The 20,805-nt window shown below is 57.0% G+C and overlaps 6 protein-coding genes across 6 annotated transcripts in view; 4 read left to right on the top strand and 2 right to left on the bottom strand.

Moving 5' to 3' along the window:
* Window positions 1–1,091, bottom strand: part of BKCO1_3100055 (uncharacterized protein) — a gene marked incomplete at both ends in the record, with an annotated part of 1,215 nt that extends 124 nt beyond the window's left edge. The window contains 2 exons of the mRNA XM_020274331.1: window positions 1–1,032; window positions 1,084–1,091. The exon at window positions 1–1,032 is cut by the window's left edge and continues 124 nt beyond it. Of these exons, the coding sequence (XP_020129623.1) occupies window positions 1–1,032; window positions 1,084–1,091 (1,040 nt within the window). The remainder of the gene's footprint in view (window positions 1,033–1,083) is intronic.
* A 1,636-nt stretch (window positions 1,092–2,727) lies between these two features.
* BKCO1_3100054 (2og-fe oxygenase) lies at window positions 2,728–3,888 on the top strand (the record flags this gene model as incomplete). Its single annotated transcript, XM_020274330.1, has 3 exons — window positions 2,728–2,946; window positions 2,995–3,157; window positions 3,212–3,888. The coding sequence occupies 3 exons, from the start codon at window positions 2,728–2,730 to the stop codon at window positions 3,886–3,888; spliced, it is 1,059 nt and encodes a 352-aa protein (XP_020129622.1).
* Window positions 3,889–7,713: 3,825 nt separating this feature from the next.
* Window positions 7,714–8,412, top strand: BKCO1_3100053 (cupin; the record flags this gene model as incomplete). Its single annotated transcript, XM_020274329.1, has 3 exons — window positions 7,714–8,052; window positions 8,111–8,173; window positions 8,227–8,412. 3 exons carry the CDS (start codon window positions 7,714–7,716, stop codon window positions 8,410–8,412), a joined length of 588 nt encoding a protein of 195 aa, XP_020129621.1.
* Window positions 8,413–11,448: 3,036 nt separating this feature from the next.
* Window positions 11,449–13,436, top strand: BKCO1_3100052 (galactan-beta-galactosidase; the record flags this gene model as incomplete). Its single annotated transcript, XM_020274328.1, has 9 exons — window positions 11,449–11,707; window positions 11,823–11,911; window positions 11,970–12,324; window positions 12,404–12,558; window positions 12,628–12,737; window positions 12,791–12,878; window positions 12,932–13,046; window positions 13,097–13,126; window positions 13,183–13,436. The coding sequence occupies 9 exons, from the start codon at window positions 11,449–11,451 to the stop codon at window positions 13,434–13,436; spliced, it is 1,455 nt and encodes a 484-aa protein (XP_020129620.1).
* Window positions 13,437–13,440: 4 nt separating this feature from the next.
* On the bottom strand, window positions 13,441–14,704 carry BKCO1_3100051 (f-box domain cyclin-like protein; the record flags this gene model as incomplete). Its single annotated transcript, XM_020274327.1, has 2 exons — window positions 13,441–14,234; window positions 14,293–14,704. The coding sequence occupies 2 exons, from the start codon at window positions 14,702–14,704 to the stop codon at window positions 13,441–13,443; spliced, it is 1,206 nt and encodes a 401-aa protein (XP_020129619.1).
* A 1,532-nt stretch (window positions 14,705–16,236) lies between these two features.
* Window positions 16,237–17,445, top strand: BKCO1_3100050 (extracellular serine-threonine rich protein; the record flags this gene model as incomplete). Its single annotated transcript, XM_020274326.1, has 1 exon — window positions 16,237–17,445. The coding sequence occupies one exon, from the start codon at window positions 16,237–16,239 to the stop codon at window positions 17,443–17,445; it is 1,209 nt and encodes a 402-aa protein (XP_020129618.1).
* Window positions 17,446–20,805: the final 3,360 nt, after the last annotated feature.

Raw genomic sequence — 20,805 nt, 5'->3', positions numbered from 1 at the left:
CACCTACCCCTCACCTGCCCCTCCCCCCCTCCCACGCCCGGTCCGACCCACGGCCACTCCCAAAACCCCTGATCGATCCTCTCCCCGTACCCCAACCCATCATTGCACATGTCCCCCCCGCCCCTCCCCACATGCGCGCAATGCACCCCGGGCCTCAGCTCCACCATCGGCCCATGCACCATCCGGCACAACAACGTATCCGCCCCCATCTCTTCCGGCCCGCCAAACCTCACCTCCTCCCGCAGAAACGCCACGCACTCCCCCTCGCTCGCATACTGCCTGTTCCCATCATCATCGTCGTCGCCGTCTTCGCCGTCGACCCCAACGCAATGCGCCTCGTGCGCCGCGCAGATCTCGCGCGCCAGCCCGGAGCGCGCGTGCGCCATGGCGGCCGACGCGTCGCCCCCGAAATGCGTGCGCGCGACGCGGGCGAGCGATGCGGCGAGGAAGTGCGCCCAGTGCCGGAAGGTGGCGTCGTATTGCAGGACGCGGCCGGCGGAGTCGAAGAGCGTCCAGGTGTGGATCTCGAGCGTGAAGGGGGCGTGCCAGAAGGTGGGGGAGGTGAAGTTCATGAGGATGGCGGAGGCGGCGACGGCGGAGGGGTGGGCGGGGGAGGAGGGGTGCGAGGAGGAGGAAGAGGAAGAAGGGGAGGGGGGAGGCAGGGGGTAGCCGGCGAAGTGGGTGACGGTGTAGCTGGTGGGGATGCCGAGGAGGGTGAAGGCGCGGGTGCGGTTCAGCTGCGCGAAGAGCGAGAAGAGGTACTCGGTGTTGAGCTCGATGCCGGTGAAGGTGCGGGTTATGTCGACGCGGCCGCGGATCGAGGGGCTGAGGAGGCTGGAGTTGATGACGGGGGTGAGGGAGAGGGTTTGGTCGAAGACGCGGGTTTGGAGGGCGTAGAGGGAGGCGAGGGAGAAGTTTGGGGTGTTGGTGATGGTTGTGGGGCTGGCGGTCGGGATGAGAGTGGGTTGGTTCAGGGTATTGAAGAGGAAAAGGGTGAAGATGAGGGTGGCGAAGAGAGTGGTTGCGAGGACACTATGCGACGATCAGTGTACGGGTACTGTCTCTCGCAGAGGAGCCACTTACCCCAGCATATTGCAGCCCTCGATGCGTGCTCGTGGTACCCTGCCCAAGCGAGGATTCTTCCAAATTAGGAACGCAGTGGAGCGAAGACCACCGGCGACCATCTTTCTTGCCTGCGCAGTTCAGTGGATGTGATGCAGCTGACCAGAACACTGTGGGTATGTTCAGGTTCCATCTTCTTATACTCCGCAAGCTACAGTTCATTCCGATGTTTGCCTCTCAACCACCACTAAATATAGCGAGGGTGTGGCACGACCTGAAATTGGCACTCGACGAACGTCATTGGGAGTCTGCATTTGTGAGATGGTCATCGTAACTCTTTCCGCGGTCAGCTACTGAAACAAGAGGAAATACAACGAAACCCTTGGTCTACCCGGTGACAAATATTCGCTTCTCCGTTCAAGTCTATTTTTGACCGAATGCCAGCTCATCATCCAGTGGCTATGCCACCAGTCTTGTCCAATGAGGATCACCACTCGTAAACGATTCTCAGAAGATATTTTCAGCGCTAATGCAATCAACTTTGCCTTTCCGTTTTGTAATGTGACAAGGATGCGGATGCATACAATTTCCACGCTTTCCGTCCACACTAGTCACAGTCTCGTGTTCTTTCACGACAAATACGCCTCCACAGCCACCATCAGCGTTCCAACATCACCCTCCAGCCTCGCATCCCCCACAGACCCGGACATATCGTCTAGCGTACCATCCTTCTCACAACCACTACCAACCATGTCCTTCTTTCCTGTCGGTGTAGTAAGCTTACTCCCATTGCTCCCTCTCTCCCGCAACTCCACATCCGCCATCACGCATCACCGGGAACCGCACTGAAGCGAGGCTGAGCGGAAATACCCTACAGCCAAAGAAGGTTGAAAAGAGAGAGCCTGTTACTGCTTGGGCAGACCGGCCTGGTTTCCATGACACAGCGAAGCTTGCAAATCAAAAGAAAAACAAAAGATGGTTTATTGTCTGAGAACAAGTGATGCGTTGGAGTAATTCAAACTTTGGGGTGGAGCTGGCGTCAGGTCTCGGCAAGCCAAGTAAGTCCATGTGGGTATGCCTATTGCGCAACACCCCCTTTCGTTGTACTTTTCCCTCTACTTTTATGGTTTCCACTGCAGAAAAGTATGCCATTACAGACTACAGGAGTATTCAAGTGCGAGTCTTGCAATTGTGTAGGCTCTTGCAATCTTTGCTATTGATCAAAGCGCAATGATCCGCTCTGGAATCATGGACAAGGAAAACGGATAACGTCCTCTGCATTGCATCCTGCATGAGGTCATTTCGATAATTCATTGTGTCTTCTTGCCAAGTTCGACAAGAGAAATACGATATTCGAAACTGCGTCGCCAAGCAGTCCTTCCGCGACAGCGTCCTCCAGGACGGAGCAGTGACGACCACTGTCCTCCTTCAATTTCGCATGCACCGAGCCTCTCATCGGACAGTTGCAAAAGTATCACACGCTGCTACTTCGTCAACGGTGGAGGGTGAAAAAGGACGTTTTCGGCACAGGTTTCGACCACCCGCGCGATCGGCACCCTATCGCCGAGCAGTGGGGTAGGTACTGCTTCTCTCCTGATAAAAGCTGCCTCAACCCCGCGTGAGGTGCTGACCGGCGACTTTTTGCCAGTCTCAAGGAACGATACCATGTCCGAAGTGCAGAGTGAGACAGAACCACTGAGGACGTTGCGCCTCCAAAATGGCCAGGTCTACCGTTTCGAAACAAATGAGTCCGTGGACGCGGATGAGATCCCCATCATCGACGTCTCGGGGATCTACAGCGACAGCCTGGACGATCGTCGCACCGTAGCCGAGAAAGTGAGAGAAGCGGCCCACCGCATTGGTTTCTTCTACATTGTTGGTCATGTGAGCGTCACTCATCCAGCGTGGTGGTTCTTATCCTGATTGAAGCAGGGCCTTAACCCGAGCTATGCAGAAGAGGCGTTTCGGCAAGCGAAGCGCTTCTTCGCAATGGAGGAAGAGAAGAAGATGGAGGTGTGGACGGGACTGGTGCCAAACGAGTTTGTGGGCTACCATCCGATGAAGGCATACAACCGCAACTCACTGAAGCGAAACGGTAACCATTTCCCCCCCAATTGACTTTGGGCAGCCAAATCTCTAACACTTGTAGATTTGAGCGAGGCCTTCAACTGGTCTTACGAGCCGTCCGCCGATACGGATGCCGCGACCAGCGATGAGAAGTCCATCAGCATCTGGCCATCCAACCCACCAGGCTTCAAGGAAGGCCTGCTCGGCTACTACGCGCAGCTGCTGAAGCTCTCGCGTAAGATGACCAAGACCTTTGCCCTTGCCCTTCACCTCCCTGAGGACTCCTTTGACCAGTATGTCACTCGGCCAGAGGCTGGGATGCGTATCCTTCATTATCCTGCGCAGGACGCTTCGGCCGATGATCAGGCCGGGCTCGGAGCCCATACGGACTTCGAGTGCTGGACAATCGTTTCGCAGGATGATTCAGGGGGTCTCGAGGTTCTCAACAAGGCAGGTAGGTGGATCAAGGCGAGGCCGGTGCCTGGGTCGTTTGTGGTGAATATCGGAGACTGCTTCATGCGGCAAACAAACGACTACTTTGTGTCTACTGTGCACAGGGTAATCAACAAGAGCGGAAAGGAGAGATACTCGGCACCGTTTTTCTTTGGGTTCGATCGAAACAAGCTGCTGGAACCGGTGTCGACCTGCGTCAGCCAGGAGAATCCGATGAAGTACCCTGTAGTGACGGCCGGGGAATACTACAGGTGGAGAGCAAATAAGGCAAAGACAGGGAATCCGGATCTGAAGTTGCAGGATTAGCAAAAAGCAAAACACATCCGGCTCCGCAAAGTTGCAGCGGATTGTGGGTCGAATATATCAGTCTGGTTAAGCGATAAGCTTCGGAACCGCACTCAACATGCGCAGTTGACACTTCAACGAAAGAACCACGGTACGCCCCTGTAGTCCATCATTCCAAGCCAGCAACATCGGGTAGACTGTATGCCGCGGGCGGAATGTTGCGCGCAAGCCATGTTTTGATGAACTCTGCTCCAGAGAAGCTCAACGTGATGCCCCTTGAACGTCAAGACGAGGAATTTTCTGGTCTTGGGTGACCGACTCAACACAGGAGGGGAGCTTGGCTATCTCGATGTCGTTCACCGCTTGAATCCCTCTTTCTGGAGAGTGACCCACTGCACTTGACCCCTTCAGCGACGGCCCGCAGCGTGTCGTCAAAGTCGACGCCAGCACAAGTCCCAGAGGCTATCGAACAGCATGACGAGCACACACACGCGCGCCGAAGTACGACCTTATTCACTCCATCTGCAGCTGGCCTTCCGACTGGCGATCTCCCATGCTCTCGGGCCCGACATAAGCACTGTGGCCTCGAAGGCACTAAGGGCGGGGCCACCAGCCGGATGTCTTGACTCGCCATGAGCCACGCAACGCGCCGCAAGCGCGAAAGTGTAAGATCACCCGCCATGCAATCACGGCTCGAGCGGTGGAAATGGACTGTGCAGCCACGCGGCCGGCCGCACGCCCAGCGCCATGGAGAGTGGAGGATCTGTTGCGCGCAGTGCAGAAAGCTGAAACCTCCCCGGTACTTCCCTTTCCGTCCTTCTTCCTTTCACCCATGGTAGTCGAGTCCTGTCATTCCCCTCCCCAACAATCATCGGCTTTCATCCCACTGATACCTGCCCGTGTCCCAACATGCCTTTTCCGCTCCACGTCCTCTCTCTTCGAATCTTGGTTGACTGCTGCCAGCCCAGCGCCACCATTGGTAAGCCCCACGAGGTACGTACCTACCCGTACCACACATGCGCCCGGGATCGCCCGCAACCAAGCGTTTTGGGCGGCTTGACCGATATCGTCCGTGCGCGCGTAATTCCATCCTTCCCTTGCATATGCTCCTGCAAGCCGCGATCTCAAGTCAGCCACAGCCATGACCCGTTGGGGGCTAGGCTCGGGGCCTAGATCCTGAAAACAAAAATCCCCATCAGATGCATGGTCCGATCGGGGCGGGTAAGCAGTATCCAAGCAACACACAGACACGTTGTTCGGTTCGGATTTTTTTTTTTTGCTTCCTTACATTCATTTTTTACTTTTTGCACCCAGCCACACGGCCGACTTCGATCTGTGAGTGGGTACAATTCGCGAAGATTGCCGAACCGCAATATCGTAGCCGCGGTGCCAGCGGACTTTGGGAAGCGGAGCCGCGGCGGAGGGGGAACCCCCACCGGTGACGGGTGGGTCGAGGTTCTCGCCTTAACTTCGAAGCACTGATCATTTTCACACTCCCTCCGGTCCGCAAAGGCACAATGCTTGTGAAGGAAGGGCCAATGCGCCCGTGAGCATAATGTGGTTGTCTGTTACAATCCCTGCGACGGTTCGGAGAGCTCTGGCCGCGGGACATCAGGCCTGCAGTGTGTGGAGGATGTGCCGCAGATACCGCAGATGCCGCAGATGCCGCTGAGAGGGGAAGTTCTGAGAGCGGGGCTTCAGGCCCAGATCTGGGCAGGGTGCAGAACAGCTGTGCTTGTAGCAATAAAATACATAGCTGAGGTGTGGGTTTGTTCTCGCTTGTAGCTGACGGATCGGGATAGGCACGTTGTCTATGCGCAGGAATCCTTTTGGAGCAGGAACTTGGGTTACCGCGAGCGAGCCGCTCTTCTCGAAGGACATTTGCGCGGTGAACAGAACGGCGCTATGACCGTGGCGACGTCAGGGGCGTTCGGGGTTCAGCGAGGAGTAGTCGATCACTTGCTGCCAACGCTCGTGGATGCCGGAGCAGCGCTGATCAGCCGCAATGACAGACGCCCTCTGGTGTTCTCTTCCCAAAAGTTCTGGAAGGCTCGTGGCCAAGGGAAAGACGGCGGCCAGTGGACCACGTGTGGTGGCTGTGGGACCCCTTGGCCGCTCGAGGCGTATTCTCCAGCGTTCTCGAGCAGTGATGGGCGCAAGCGGTGTCCTGGCGCTTGCACACGGCCGAGTCAGGCAAGGGAGGGAAAAAGTGGCGTGCGAATCTGGCGGCGGCGTCATCGCGGCAGCACCAAGGCCACGAGGCAGCTCACCTGAGGCGCGGGGAGGGCGAGCGTGTTAGCACGTGTGTCTAGTCTCGGCGGCGCGCAAAGCAAATCGACGATGTGCTACGGCGCGGAGTGGCCGCGGCGGCCACTGACGCAAGGCTACTTCTCAGCCTTTGCGAGCGCTATCGTGTGGGACCCATTCCTTCGAGCAGCAGCGTTCGCGCGTCGGCGTGGACTGAAGCAGGATAGTGGCCAAGGGGCACTGCTAGCGCGACATGGCTGCCACGCGGTGAGTCCCTCGGGCCGCCTCCGCCAGAGTCATGTCGATCGAACGGCTGCCCTCGTGGGCGACGAGGGATCGTAGGGCACGCAGCACCCTCGCTGCTCGTCCCGCGGCGGGCCTGGCGGGCTGAGGCAGATTAGGGTTCGAGCTCGGGGGGGCTCGGAGAAAGCAACGGTACGTACACAGCTGCCGTCGAGTCAGTGCAGGCGATGGCTGAAGTCGTGCGGCACAGCGCGACCGGGAACGTGCGGCGAGGGCGCGGGATTTCTGCAGGCCGCGATGCGAGCTCCGACGAGATGCGAGATGGAGGCGGAGGAGACGGGGCTGGGCTCCGGCAGAGCGGCAGAGGTGCAGAGGTGCAGAGATGCAGCGGGCTGCGGAGGTGATCTGCTCGGATCTGCCGACGCCCGGGCGGGAGTCTCGTTTGGGCAACCCACTCACTCCGCGATCGCTGAGGAAGCGACGACCCTGCATGCGCGAGAACCGCAACACCTGCAACACGTCTGCGCCGCTCGTTGCGTCAACCCACGATGCAGCAACAATCACCGGGCCGGCCAGGGACCGCGCCAGTGGTGTCACCCAATCCCTCTGGCCCGTGCCGCCATCAGGCCACAAACACACGGTGTTCTGCAGCGCCTACTGCTAGCTGGGCAGATCTGCTAGATGCAACACGCTCTCCGCGTGCGGCTTAAGCGACCAGGCTCGTGTTTCCTATTTGCCGGGCGCAAGGGGGAGCAGCGGCTCTGTGCGCGCGCCGGGCGCGTCTCCGCGGCCTCTGGCACGACTCTCGAATGCAAATATAACGCCCACCTTGCCTAATCGCCCGTAGTCGCCCGCGCCTGCGACGCCTCCGCTGGTCCGCCGTCCACGAAACCTGGCCTAAAACGGCGCCGCCGGCCTCCGCCCTATTCGAGGCCGTAAGGGCCTGCTAGCTGCGCGCCGCCCCTCCGCTACGTCGTCCGGTTCGTGGAATTACAGCCCAGAGCCGCCATCACACGGGTGAACCTTATTTGGCCACGTGGGAGACAGACGCCGTCAGGGGACACACGCTTTTAGCGGGCGGTTGGCTTAGATTCCCACGTGGGCAAGCAGCCAGTCCTCGACACACCAAGCCCCTTCCGGCGTAGAGAAACATGGCACGCTGATAACGCCGGATCGGCAGAGCGGAACCGCATGGCCCTCCACTGGCGTGAAGCCGGCGCTTCCCGAGTCTGCTTTCTTATAAGCTCTCGGCCGCGAAGGTTTAGCTGCACCATCAGCACCAGTCCGCTTGGCTCCTCTCTCCTCTAAACACGACTTCCGTTCCGAGAACATCTCCAACACCAGCTTTGCATCACCATGTCTCTCACAATGGCCGACTCCACCCCCCAAGAGCCCGAGTTCTACCGCTTCGAGCCCACCTCGGACTCGCCCAACAATGTCATGCCCGTTCTGGTCTACCGCTCCGCCTTCTCCACCACCATGGCCATCGGCGAGCTTCGCAACATCATCCAGCGCAACCGCTGGCACCCTGACGGCCACTCCGAGGTCAACAAGACCCCTCTGTTCAACTCCTCCATGCACGAGATGCACGCCATCGTCAGGGGCCGGTGCCAGCTGCTGGTTGGCGGCTCTCAGTACGGTCCTCCCCCCGGCATGATGATCTACCTCTCCGCCGGCGACATCATCGTCTATCCCGTAAGCCTCTACTTCTTTCCCAGACCACCGAATCATTGCTGACAACAACGCCCAACAGGCCGGTGTCAGCCACTGCGTTGTCAACGCCGAGAACTACGAATACGTCACCTTCCTTCCCGAGGTACGTTCATCACTTGAGCATGCGACAATCATCAGTACTAACATCCCATCTAGAAGAGCGGAAAGCGCGACAGCTGCCAGCCCAGGGCCTTCAACCCCAAGGAGATGAAGCAGCTCCAGAAGAACATCAGCAAGGTCTTCTGCCCCAAGCACGACCCCCTCAGCGGCAAGGAGGGACCTTTGGTTGAGATCTGGAGGCTCGCCGTCGTCCAGGACAACATCGCTGCCAACTGGTGGTAAACGCTGAAAGCAGAAGAGTGTCGCGAGATTGTGAGTACACATCCTGTCTGCAACGTCGATGAATATAGATGCTAATCGTCTCCTTCAGTCTTTCCCGCCCGCTCTACACTCCAAACCTTTTTTTATCACTCATACTCCGCAAACCGCCTCGACAGCGCTGGCCGCGATGCGTGTCCGCTTGGCGTACCTTCTTTGAGAGAGGCATGAAGTCGACTGCTTCAGAAGCCTGCCGGTTGCTGTGCATCCACAAGCTCCTGCTTCCACTTCCACTCTCCTACCGATCATTCCGCAGCAACGGTGCATTCGTTGGGAAAAGTTCCGGTTTTTTGTGAAGAGGTCTACGCGGGGATTTGGCGCCGGTCCGAGGGGGCGGCAGCCCACCACGCCGCGACGGTCCTGGCGATCGGTCCCAGTCGGTGTCTTTAGGAAGTGCTCCATCGGCACTGCTTGGGTCAACTGGGATGTTTCGATGTTGCCACAGAGCGACATGTGTAATATAGATAGAGTTGCGAGATCGGAGATACACACTGAGAGAGGACGTATTTTGAGAGATGAATAGCCAGAAGACAAGGTTCTCACACCTGGATAATCAAATATCGTAAAAAGGTTTAAAAAAGTCTCTCAACTTGTGCCAACGTTTCAGACATGCCGTATTTACCCCACAATTTACCTTGACTCGATCCGCGATGATCGTAATCCCGTATGGAACTCAAAAATCCTTTGGGGAACAACTCCCGTCATTATTGCTGCTATCAAGTCCAACAGTGCTTGACGTTTCAAACTGAGACCCTGCTAACACTAGCTGGAACGCAAGGTACATTTGTTGCGTAGCACTCTGATGCCTGTAACATTGCACGCTATCCCTCTTATGGAAACACGTGATTGCGGAGTACAAAGGGATAGGTAGTAGTGTTCGATCCCGCGGGCAACCTATACGAGTAAGTCAGCACGATAGGATCCGTTTTCGACGGCAAACTTCAGATCACTGCTCGATGGTTTCGTTGTACCCTGGTCCTGTCTACCAACTTGCCCTGCTTACAATCCCAACAGCTGCTGTTACATTCGCCTTCGGGGCTAGTCCCTCCGCATAGTACCATGCGCAATGCCCAAATTTCACCTCATGGCTAACGACAACAATTATAGATCAGGGTTAAGAAAACCAATATTTTTTTCTTTTTGTAAATTTTCTAAGGACGGTGTCGATGAACATGTTGATGGCCGTGGCCGTGGCGCGGTGACGTACGTCGCAGCTGATTTTGATGAGCGTCGCCGTGCTCGACCTGATTCTTGAAGGCTAGCTTGTTACTGTAGTATTCGATGGTGGCGCAGTGCAGCTTGAGAGACGGCAACCAGCTTCTCCGCGGATAGCAGTCAATATCGATAGTGCTCGGCGAGTGTGGCCGAACCGACGTCTCGCTCGGACCCTAATAATTCCAGACTCCTGGATTGATGACGGAAGGATCAGCAAGCTACGCATTCTAGTTGGGTTTCTTCAAGCTAGTTTTTGAAATAATAATGAGATCTGGTTGCGACTAAGGTTGGTGGGATAATACTGGATTAGTCTTGCCCACGTTACTAATCTGGCCACAAGGAGAGACAACGATGACGTAGATAGAAGGACTATTGCATTACGCATGGCAATGACCACGTCTTTGACAAGCATACGGCGAGCCGCGTCCCCGGATAAATAAGAGGACTACGGGGTGGTAGAAACACTGCACTCGCGGTAAATGATGCTGCTGCGGACTGAAGAGCCTGGATAGGCTATCTGGGGTACTTTGGACGACTATTAGAATAAATCACGCTTCGTCAAGTATCATCAACAATACGCTCATCCCGACCGATGGTGATGATAATGGAACGTCAGCGTATACATATCCAGCACTGCTCTAACTTTCCTCCATTCAGATCACCCACAACCGGCACGGCTTTGAACAAGGCTTATTTATGCACCTGATGCCGCGTGATAAGAATGTACGGGTGAGAGAAGTGTTCAAAGTCTTCACGCACTATGACATTCGGTTCTTTGGCCTATCAGATAAAATCAATCGTGTACGGAGCTTTCTGAAGTTTTGACGAGGTCATAAAGAGGTCACCTGTTCTTACCAATAACTGGCATGACGTGGAGAGGGTTCCACAAAATAGCCAGGTCAGCTTTAAGTTTGCCGTGGACCCTGCTGAGCCCTGCAATGCGTTAAAAATTAGTCCAATAACCGAGAATCGTGAGTGCAGCTGCCTCTCTGCGAACCGCACTGTCTGTATGGAGATCCTATATCTCTATTTCGCTTTCAGCGTGGACGCGCTCTGTCAGTCGATAGACTTGTCACCAGAAAAGAGCAATTGTTTGGGCGCGTTGATATGGATAAATGCGTGGGTTCGCAACTACATTTTTCCCAACAAACCGTGGCTACTGATTTTTCCACGCAGAATTCGGTTCTTGCTCTCGAGGCTCGTACGAGATGGCATGACTGACAGTTCCGCGCAGGCCCAAAGACGCAAGCGACGACACATGGCGTATAAGCGGGCTCGGTTGACGCCTTGGCGGGCGAGCCACCAAGCGATCCAGCAAAGCGCGGAGAGAAGCCTCTTTGAGTAACAGGCCTTGGCTTCCAAACTTCAGCGGCCATCCAAAAATCCATCTGGCGGGAGAAAAAGCTCCAGTTTCTCGACCAAGAAGTTGGCCGAGAAGCACCAACACCACCATGAGCCCCGCAACGCTGGAACCAGGGAAGAAACCGTCCCTTGCATCACCGTCGTCATCGTTTGCACCGGGCATGCCGCGCAGCGGGATTGCGGGGAAACCAGAATTGCGGGGACCGTGGCCTGGGCGAGGACAAACGACCTGCCTCACGGGGTAAAGACGGCCGAACCGCGATGCAAGCACGAGCAGCGCGGATTTCATGGCGGAATATCGTTCAATTGCTCGGGCGAACACTCGCCGCAATTGGCTTGGCCTGCTTCGCTTTTTATAAGTCCAGTCGCCGGGTGGATACCTCCCCTGCACCACCACCCCTATCCCCGTCGTCGCAGACCACCATGCGGGTTGAAGCTTTGTTCTCCGTGCTGTTCGCGGCTGTGGTTGCTCATGCAAAGTACATCGTACCCGGCGGGCGATGGCACGACACAGATGGGAACCTGATCAATGCGCACGCCGGCGGCATCACCGTCGAGCCGGAGACGGGGAAGTTCTACTGGTTCGGAGAGTACAAGATCGAAGAGCAAGAGGAAGGCGGAGGCGTAACCGTGTATAGCTCCGAGGACCTGGCCACCTGGACGTATGAGGGTCTTGCGCTGTGTAAGTTTTTTTTTCTTTTTTTTTTTTCACTGAAGCGCGTGAGAAAAGCCAAAAAGAACTACAAAAGAGAAGAAAAACCGGCGTACATGGATCTAACACGCATGCGGGCACTCAGCACCCATCGAAGGCCACCCGTACATCTCGCCCGAGCACATCATCCAACGGCCCAAGGTCGCGTATAGCGAGAGCCTGAACCAGTACCACGTGAGTATACGCCCACTCCCCGGCCTCTCCTTGACGAACCCCGGCTTACCCTTACCAGATGTGGTGGCATGCCGACAACTCAACGTACGGCTGGCTGCTGCAAGGCTTCGCGACGGCCGACACGATCGCGGGGCCCTACACCTTCGTCAACGCCACCGCGCCGCTCGGCAACTGGTCGCAGGACTTCGGCATGTTCACCGACTACAAGGACGGCCGCACCTACGCGCTCTACTCCAACGGCGACAGCAAGGAGGGCCGCGACGTGTACCTCACCACCTTCAACGACGACATCACCGACCTGGCGGACGTCGTCCATCGCTGGGACAAGTTCGACCTCGAGGCCCCGACCATCGTGCAGACGGAGAAGAGCTACTACGCGCTGATGAGCCACAAGACGGGGTACCGTCCAAACAGTACGCTCTCGACTTGCCCTTTCCGCTACCGTTCTTTCTGTTTGCGATGCGCGCGAGGACTGACGAGAACAATTGGCAGATGTGGTGGCTTTCCGCGCGGATTCGCTCGCCGGTCCCTGGTCACAGCCTTTCATCGTGGCGCCGCTGAACACGCGGACTTTCAGCTCTCAATCAGGCTTTTCGTTGCGCATTGTTGGAGAAAATAAAACCACCTATCTTTATCTCGGTGATCAGGTGAGTCAAAGCGATTCCTGACGAATTCAGTTTCTCTCTTTCCGTTTCCTGACAACAGGTGGCAAAAAGTGGGACAGTAACTCTCTTTGGGAGAGCCGGTACATCTGGCTTCCCCTCAACATCGATGACGAGAAAAAGACACTTGAAATAGAGTGGCATGACGTGTACGACTTGGATGTGTAAGTGCCTGCGGTACGGATCATGTGACTCTATGGCTGAACCGAACGCACAGCAAATCTGGAGAGTGGAGTCCTGTCGAAGGAACCGCATACTACGGAGTGGATGCTAGCACGAGTGGAAGCGCTTTCAAGCAGGAGGCGGTGAGTACAATGAAGACGCATGCGCCGGGGCGAACAATACTGAGCCTGGGTAGAATTTCGCCAGCCAGGGAACGATAGTGACAGGAATCTACGGCAACGATAGCACCGTGACGTTTGAGGGTGTCGAAGGCACCGGGAAGGACCAATGGGTCTCCTTCTATTATGAGAGTAAGCTGTTCGTGCCCGTTCTCCGAGAATTTGACTGACAGTCATCCAAGACATCGACGACATGGGCTTTGGAGATCAGCGTAAGCACCCACATTTTTACCTACATGCTCCGTGGTTTGGCTAATCCCATCTTCAGCTGGCGGCTCTCCTGACCGCATCGGCGGGTCTTGGCAGCTCCGACGCATAAGCAGTGTCGTAGTCAACGGCGACACGCAAAACGTGCACACCCTCTACCAACGTGATACGCACAAGGGGATCATCCTCTCCACGCCGCTCCTCCTCCCGCTCAAGGAAGGCTCAAACACGATTACCGTCGGCGGACTGAGCAACGGTTTCGATCTGAAGGGCGCGGACTTGGACAAGATCGTCGTGTACCCGCCACAGGAGTAGCGGCTTAATCGATGGGACCAACTGGTAGAGAGAGAAAGTGGGCCTTGCGGAGAAAGCCAGCAGCGTTATACTCGTATTCGTTCTCGTCGCACTCCTCGTACGTGTAAGTGATGGGAAACCTCGCTGCTATGCAAGCTCTTTTGAACCGCTCCGACACACCGTACGGGCTGTAGAGTTCCAGCTTCACGGCCGGAGCCACTTTTCGCATCGTGGCGAGGACCTTCGTGATGACTGCCTCATCGATTGCTCGATCCGGTACGTATGCCCAAAGATATCCGCCCACGTGCTCCAGAGTAGGAGGGATGATTTCGCGCAGGAGAGGTTCGTCTATCCAGTCAGGATGCGGCATAAGCGTGCCGAGCCACAGATAGCTGTCGTCGATGCCGTGGCGGAGGGCAGTCATGGCGCCCAACTTCAGCGGATTGCCGTAAAAACCAAAGTCTCTCTCGACGACCAGTGTCTCCAAGCACTCTGCCACGACTTGTAGCGCACTGGCATATTCACTACAGTCTGTTGGACAGTGGTCAACTGGCGATTGCTGGGACTTGGAATGGATGACCAGGGACTTCAGCTGCCGTGGTATGGCCAACAGCTTTGCCAGCTCGTCGACCGAGAGATCCGAGTTCAGCAGCTCCAAATTTCGGAGCTTCGTCGATCGTTGTTGGCAGTGGACATGATCTCTGCACCCATCGCGGACATTGTAAATGGTAAGTGTTTCCAAGCTTGGATGCAGCAGGACGGAATCGAAACGGTGGAGAGGGTGTCTTCTCCCACTGCCGTCTAGAAAGCACAGCCTGCCTTGGCGATCAGCCTGGTCAGTAAGCTGGCTTGGGCACCGGCGATGGCTGGGACTCACAAGTCTTCAGACAGGTAAGGATCTCCCCTCGAGCAGCGCGGGCAAAAACATGGTTGAACTCATTGCTGTCCAGGTAGTACGATTCGATCGACAGAGTCACGAGCTTCTCGAGAGCAGGAAGCATGCAGTAATCGGCCTCCTCCGCAGACTCGCCAGCGCGGTGGCTGGTGCGATAAGTGTCGCTGGCCCGCTTGATGAGGAAATTGCGAACCAAGCCGGCTCGACGCGGCTGGGCTCTGAGCGAGGAATGGAAAGCCCGAAGGTTAGCGGCACTTCGTATGATTACGGTGTCATAGAGGTGTGGCTCGACAGCAAGGTTGATCCAGCAGCAGGTCTGCGCCAAGGACAGCAGTGCTGCGCGGGTGAGGCGCATGAGCACCAGGTCAAATAACTCTACCGGTAGGCTGTCCATTCCGGTGTTAGAGCGGGCTTCCTGGCGGGCTTCCTGGCGGGCTTCCTGGCGGCGTAGTTTCGCGATGGAAATGAGATGGGGCGTCTGGGAAAGCGGCGGCAAGGACTTGGGTGTGGATAGTGCGGGGCCTGGCGCGCTAAAAATAGATTACGTCAGGGGCACCGCACAACTCTGGCGACGGGCGATCATCACCGCCGGCCTCTCACGCTCTGCGAAACCACGACGCCCACGCTTCCTTCCAGCCATTATCTCGCACACCGGTCTGTCCGAACCGCCTGCTCCAGGAGATGGACGTCCCCGCCGAGCCGGCCTGGCCCTGCCCGCTGCCCACGACGAATGGCCCGTCCAGCGTGCAATTCCCCCTCGCGATCCCATGAGGCGGCGCTCCCAGAAACAGACAAACCCCTCTCTTCCTCAAACACGCATGACATGTTCAGGCGCCGCGCGTGGAGCTCAAGCCATCCAGCAGCCGCAGATGAGCCTGCTTCCCGCCACAACACAAGCATCCCCTCCAGCGGAAAAGGCGTCTCCGTCGGATCCAGTCGCCGACCAATACCCGCTCGTGTGATTGAGGGGTGTGCGTGCGCTCAGATCGACTCGTTTTCCCAGAACAATTCCCCGCCTGGGCGTCTTTACGAGCCGGCGCAGCGAACAAACGCCGCGGCAAGCAAAAGGGGGGGAACAATGCTCAGTGCTGCCATATTGATTGATCGGCCTGGCCGACTCTCATCTTCTCTGCCACTCGCCCGAAGTCCAGCCTGAGCCGCCGCTGGTGGGTGAGGCGACGGGTGCGGTGGTACTGCGCAGTACCCTCGCCCACTTGTCTCTCCCAGCGCCGATCGCGTATTGCCCTTGAAACGATTGCTCCAGATGGCTATACGAACGGCATAAAGTAACCCTCGGGCACGGGCCCGGCTCACGGCTCAGCCACGGCTGCACCAAGTCCTGGCGCTGTCCATGGACGGCCTTCGTCGCCGCGCATCGTGAGCACTGCGTCGCGCTCGACATTCCACTGACGTGCTCTGAGGAAGGAGAGCTTCCAGACCCCTGGAATCCTGGGGCAGAAACGCCACCACGGTGGCTTCGGCAGCTCGTACGTGCGTCGATCAATTACCCGCTTTCACGAACGCCAAGCGCGAACCGACCCCTTGCGGTAACGAGCGAGCCATTTGGGTTGTATTCCTTAGCCTAGGAACGGCCCCGCGACGGCGCATGCTGTCAATCGCAATCTGCTGTTCGTAATGGCGGGGAGAGCGGTCACGAGAAGGCTGAGCCGAACGCACTACTCCGCCAAGCCGCCCGGATATAGCAACGCACAAGCTTCAGCCCTACGCGAACCAAGCAATAAAGTCTATACGAAGCACGGGGCTTAGGCTTGCCTCGAGGGTATAGATATCGCGCCCTTTCTCCAAGCAATCCGTCCTTTTCTCCAGCACCGCACCTCTCCCTTGCTCAACTACAGTCGCTCCTTCGACCATAATCAACAAACAACCACACTCGTTCCAAACAAAACTTCACTTCAAACCGCCAAAATGCGTTACCAGTTCCTCGCCTCCGCCCTTGCGGCCCAGCTTGCCCTCACCTCTGCCATGCCGCAGCCCGACCAGACCGTCTACGAGACCGAGGTCGACACCATCACCTCTTGCGGTCCCGAGGTCACCAACTGCCCGGCTCGCTCCCACCCGGCCACCGCCGCTCCCTCCGGCCCGGCTGCCACCACGGCCGCCGTGCCCTCTGAGTCTGTCCCTGCCTACGGCGTCCCCTCTGCTCCGGCTGAGTCCGCCCCGGGCTCGTCGGCTCCTTCTGCCCCGGCCTACGGCGTGCCCAGCGGCCCGGCCCCGTCTGCCCCCGCCTCCAGCGGTGTTGAGGGCAGCCACCCCGACGGCCCCCAGACTGTCTACACCACCAACGTCCAGACCATCACCTCGTGCGGTCCCGAGGTCACCAACTGCCCGGCCAGCAGCACCCACCCGGCCACGGGCGTTCCCTCCTCGCCCGCCCCCTCCGGCACTGGCAAGACCTGCGAGGAGCAGGAGAACATGTGCCGCACCAAGCCCGGCGCCAACATGGCCACTTGCTCTGCTGACCGCTATGCCTGTGATGGCTACATCCCCGGCCAGTCCTCTGGCACCGCCAGCGCCCCCGTTCCCTCGGGCACTGCCTCGGGCGGCAAGACCTGCGAGGAGCAGGAGAACATGTGCCGCACCCAGCCCGGCGCCAACCAGGCCACTTGCTCCGCTGATCGCTATGCTTGCGATGGCTACATCCCCGGCCAGTCCTCTGGCACCGCCAGCGCCCCCGCTCCCTCGGGCACTGCCTCGGGCGGCCAGACCTGCGAGGAGCAGGAGAACATGTGCCGCACCAAGCCCGGTGCCAACCAGGCCACTTGCTCTGCTGACCGCTATGCTTGCGACGGCTACATCCCCGGCCAGTCCTCTGGCACCGCCAGCGCCCCCGCTCCCTCGGGCACTGCCTCGGGCGGCAAGACCTGCGAGGAGCAGGAGAACATGTGCCGCACCCAGCCCGGCGCCAACATGGCCACCTGCTCTGCTGATCGCTACGCTTGCGACGGCTACCTCCCCGGCCAGGGCTCCGGCACCCCCAGCAACGCCACCGCGTCGCTCGCCACCCCCACCCCGGCTCAGCCTACCCCGTCCCAGTGGACCGGTGCCGCGTCGACCTCGTTCGTCTCCTTCGGCGTCATGGCTCTCGCTGCCGCCGCCGCTGCTTTCGTCTTGTAAATTTGATTTATTGTTGACCTTGATTTCGTTGTGAGGAAGTGGATGAGTTGAGAGAGGGACAGGAGGATTTTCTGTGGCCGGTTGGTGCGCGCGCGCGATGGTTGGTCTGTGAAGAGAGGAGGAGGAGGGTGAAAGGGCAGAGCTTTAGATATCCAATGCATTCACCCTGGCAATAAATATTTGGTGCGCTTTGTATGTATTTTTTAGAAAACACAACATCTTTTTCCACAAGTGTATCCTGTCTTGTTCCTCTCTACGGGGTGGGCCTGATCAAGATGACTTTGGATTGTTGTTTTTTCCTTTAGATTCTGCTGTATATACTATTATTCCATCGGGAAAACGACGGAAGAACATGGAGGAGGAAAACACTCTCTCCCAATCATCTCATCTTTTTAAACATGAAAAGAATTTCTACATCTCTATTTTTTGCGAACCGTAGTCTATCTATTGGTATCATGAAAGTGTCTATCATTACCGGAAGAGCCCAACCGATCCAGCACAAACGCCCTGGGATATGATGTGACAAAGGAGATTGTAGTTAAGAGAAAGGAGAGAAGCATGCGGGATTTCCACAGCATTCCTTTGGTGGTCCAGGAGTTTTGAGGGTTTTGTTCCAACCCCTCCCCTTTGCTGTCGTGTAGACGAAAAGGCCAAAGTTCCGCAGCCGATGTCCGTGCATCATTTGCAGGGGAGGGGGGAGGCGAGAGGGTCGAAGTGAAGTTGGATGGTCGTCGATCAACTGAACCACCCGTTTGGACGGACCAGCCTGCAGGGATAGCGATCAAGCGTTTTTTTTTGTTCATCCGTCCGTTCGCGCGCAAATTTATTTGACCTTCCACGCTGTGAGCGCAGGAAGCAGTCAGCGGACATGGTCGCTCATCAATAGGATTATCGGTCCGGGAACGTGGGCGTGCGCGCGCGCTTACTTACAGGCTATCAGCTCCTTCCTGTGGTTGCTCAGGGTGCGGTTGAGGAAGGAGAGCTCGGGGTTCTTGTACGGGCGGACCGAGGATTGTCTGCTTGTCGATGTCATGATCAGCTGCATGGATTCGGAGACGCAAGAAAAAGAGGCAGCCGCTCGCCGGCCACGCTACCTCCTTCTTTCTCTTCTTCCCCCTCTTCTTCTGCAAGACGATTGACTTACGGCTTCGGGGTGATCAGGCTCGGTGGCTTCAGCAACTTCAACTTGCAGCGTTCCGCCTTGATCATCCGTGCGTTGGCGAGGAGCCAAAGGCCCAAGGATTCTTCGAGAACGATTTTCGTGACCATTGCTGCTTCACTTCTTTCTTTTTCGGCTGTGTGTATGAGAGATGCACTGCACGATCCGGAGAACACAGTGACTGGGTTGAATGCTTATTATATAACGCTCATTCCAAAGGCAGAGCTAAGGGGGTGGGTTGGGGAGACATGGCATGCCACCGAACCGAGGAATGTCCGACACCGGTCGGTCGCACCGCATGGAGCTATTTTTCCCATTGCTTTTCCTGCGCGCGTGGCTCACACCATCATGGCGTTCTCTTCGCAGCGCTGACTGTGCCCATGGAGATTGCGCAAAAAGGCGGCTCCTGTGGGTTTTTGGAGGGCTGGGTCAGTCCATCCGGAAGGCCCGATAGGGAGATGTCAGTCGAGTCTCAGGTTCCAGGATCCACTTGTTGCGCAAAGTTGATACATGGTGGTGTCTGCGGCTCTGATAAGGCGGATGCTCCCGAAGTCGGCAGCGCCCGATGGGTGAGACAGCACGAAGAAGTTTGAGGAGAGTGCAGGTGAGTCACCATGCCGGTGAGGACCATGTCCAGGAAAGTCTTCAAACACACCGCAGACGGTAATCTACTCGGTTGATTAAAGTTATTTTCTCAAGCATGTGGTGAGGCCGGTTCGGTATGGAATGCCAGTGTTCCCAGATCAATCGTTCCGTCGGCGTCAATGGGACCTCCTGAGCTCACCAACAGCTGGCACCCAGTTATATGAGCTCCGAAGAACACCACAGACTCTTCGCCTTCGCCAGTGCCTCGTTCTGTTTCTTTATTTGCACGGCCCAACCCAGCCTTTATACTTCTCGGACTCAGCAGTGACTGAACCTCATTCTCAGTCCAGTATGGCCTTGGTCCGATTTTCGGCCGCTGCTCAACAAATAGTGGAGCCAAGCTTCTTGATGATTACGTGGACGTAGTCTATATCACGCAGGTAGTGATATGATGCGAAGGAGCAGAAAATGCAAAGCTTGTTTTAACGTTGGTTCCAGGGCCTGAGTGGCTTGGTATGCCGCAAAAGAGAACTGTTCTGCCGTTCGATTGAGGCAACCACTTCTACTACATACCCCCATTCTCTGGACTTCCGAGATTTGTTAGACATTACAAGCCCGGGTGGGAGGGTTCACCGCTCTCGCCGGGTTTAATCTTGATATAGTGCTTCGTTTCGGAACGTTGATTCTACGTTCAATCATCCATGAACTGATAAATGATGCCTAAAGACGACGCCATACACCTGTTTCTCGCACTATCTTCGAGCATCACGCCGTGGTCTCCCGGTAAGTAGAGAAGGTGAAATGATGAACTCTCATGCATGACACCAGCCGCGGAAGGGCTTGAGATGAACCAAGCACCAAACAGGAATCCACCCACGAGCACATGAAGGCCGGTCAAGGTGTAGCCCGACCATTAGTCCGACAAGCAGAGGTGCAATCCGTGTTTGTCGTTGGTATCGGAATATTTGTTAAACTTGTATTCGATCGGGGCGATTGCATCGTTCTGCTTCGTGCCAAGGTAAAGGCAGCGCCCGTCGTGAGACATTCACATGATTAACTCGCTCCTAACTCACCCACTCACCTATTATCCCATCCACGTCTTTACCGCCAACCAGAGAACTCTCCAACTTTTAGTCACTGCACCTCACGCAAATATTTCCAAAATGCCCCTGATCCGTATATTCAAACGCCTCCCTCGCTACTCCAAACCCAAACACCCTCTCATCAGCCGCCGGCTTCACATCCTTCGAGTAGCCTTAGCTCGTCGTCGTCGTCTCCCTCGGCCACGGGGGGCCGCCGTGAAACCCAACGAGCGAGACCAGCCCCGCCAGCCTTGACGGTGGCGAGGGACTGCTTGAAGGTGGTGACGCCGCCCCAGGAGGGCGTCGTGCGGTAGTCGAGGACGTGGTCGGTGCTGAGGGCGGGAGGCGCGGGGCTTTTGCGTCGAAGGAGGTTGTGGCGATGACGGTGGCGCCGGCGGCTCTGGCGAACTGTGTGTGGGGATGGTCAAGGTCGCAGAGGTGTGCAGGAGATCGTGAGGGAGCAGCGTCCGTCTGTCCCCCTCCTCCCCACTCCCCATCGTCAACACCCGATCCCCCAGCCTCACCCCCCGCCCC

This window comes from Diplodia corticola (genome assembly GCF_001883845.1).
Source record: "Diplodia corticola strain CBS 112549 chromosome Unknown scaffold31, whole genome shotgun sequence".
Taxonomy (NCBI): domain Eukaryota; kingdom Fungi; phylum Ascomycota; class Dothideomycetes; order Botryosphaeriales; family Botryosphaeriaceae; genus Diplodia; species Diplodia corticola.
The sequence above is the reverse complement of the archived record's forward strand: the minus strand, read 5'-3'. Positions and strand labels throughout refer to the sequence as shown.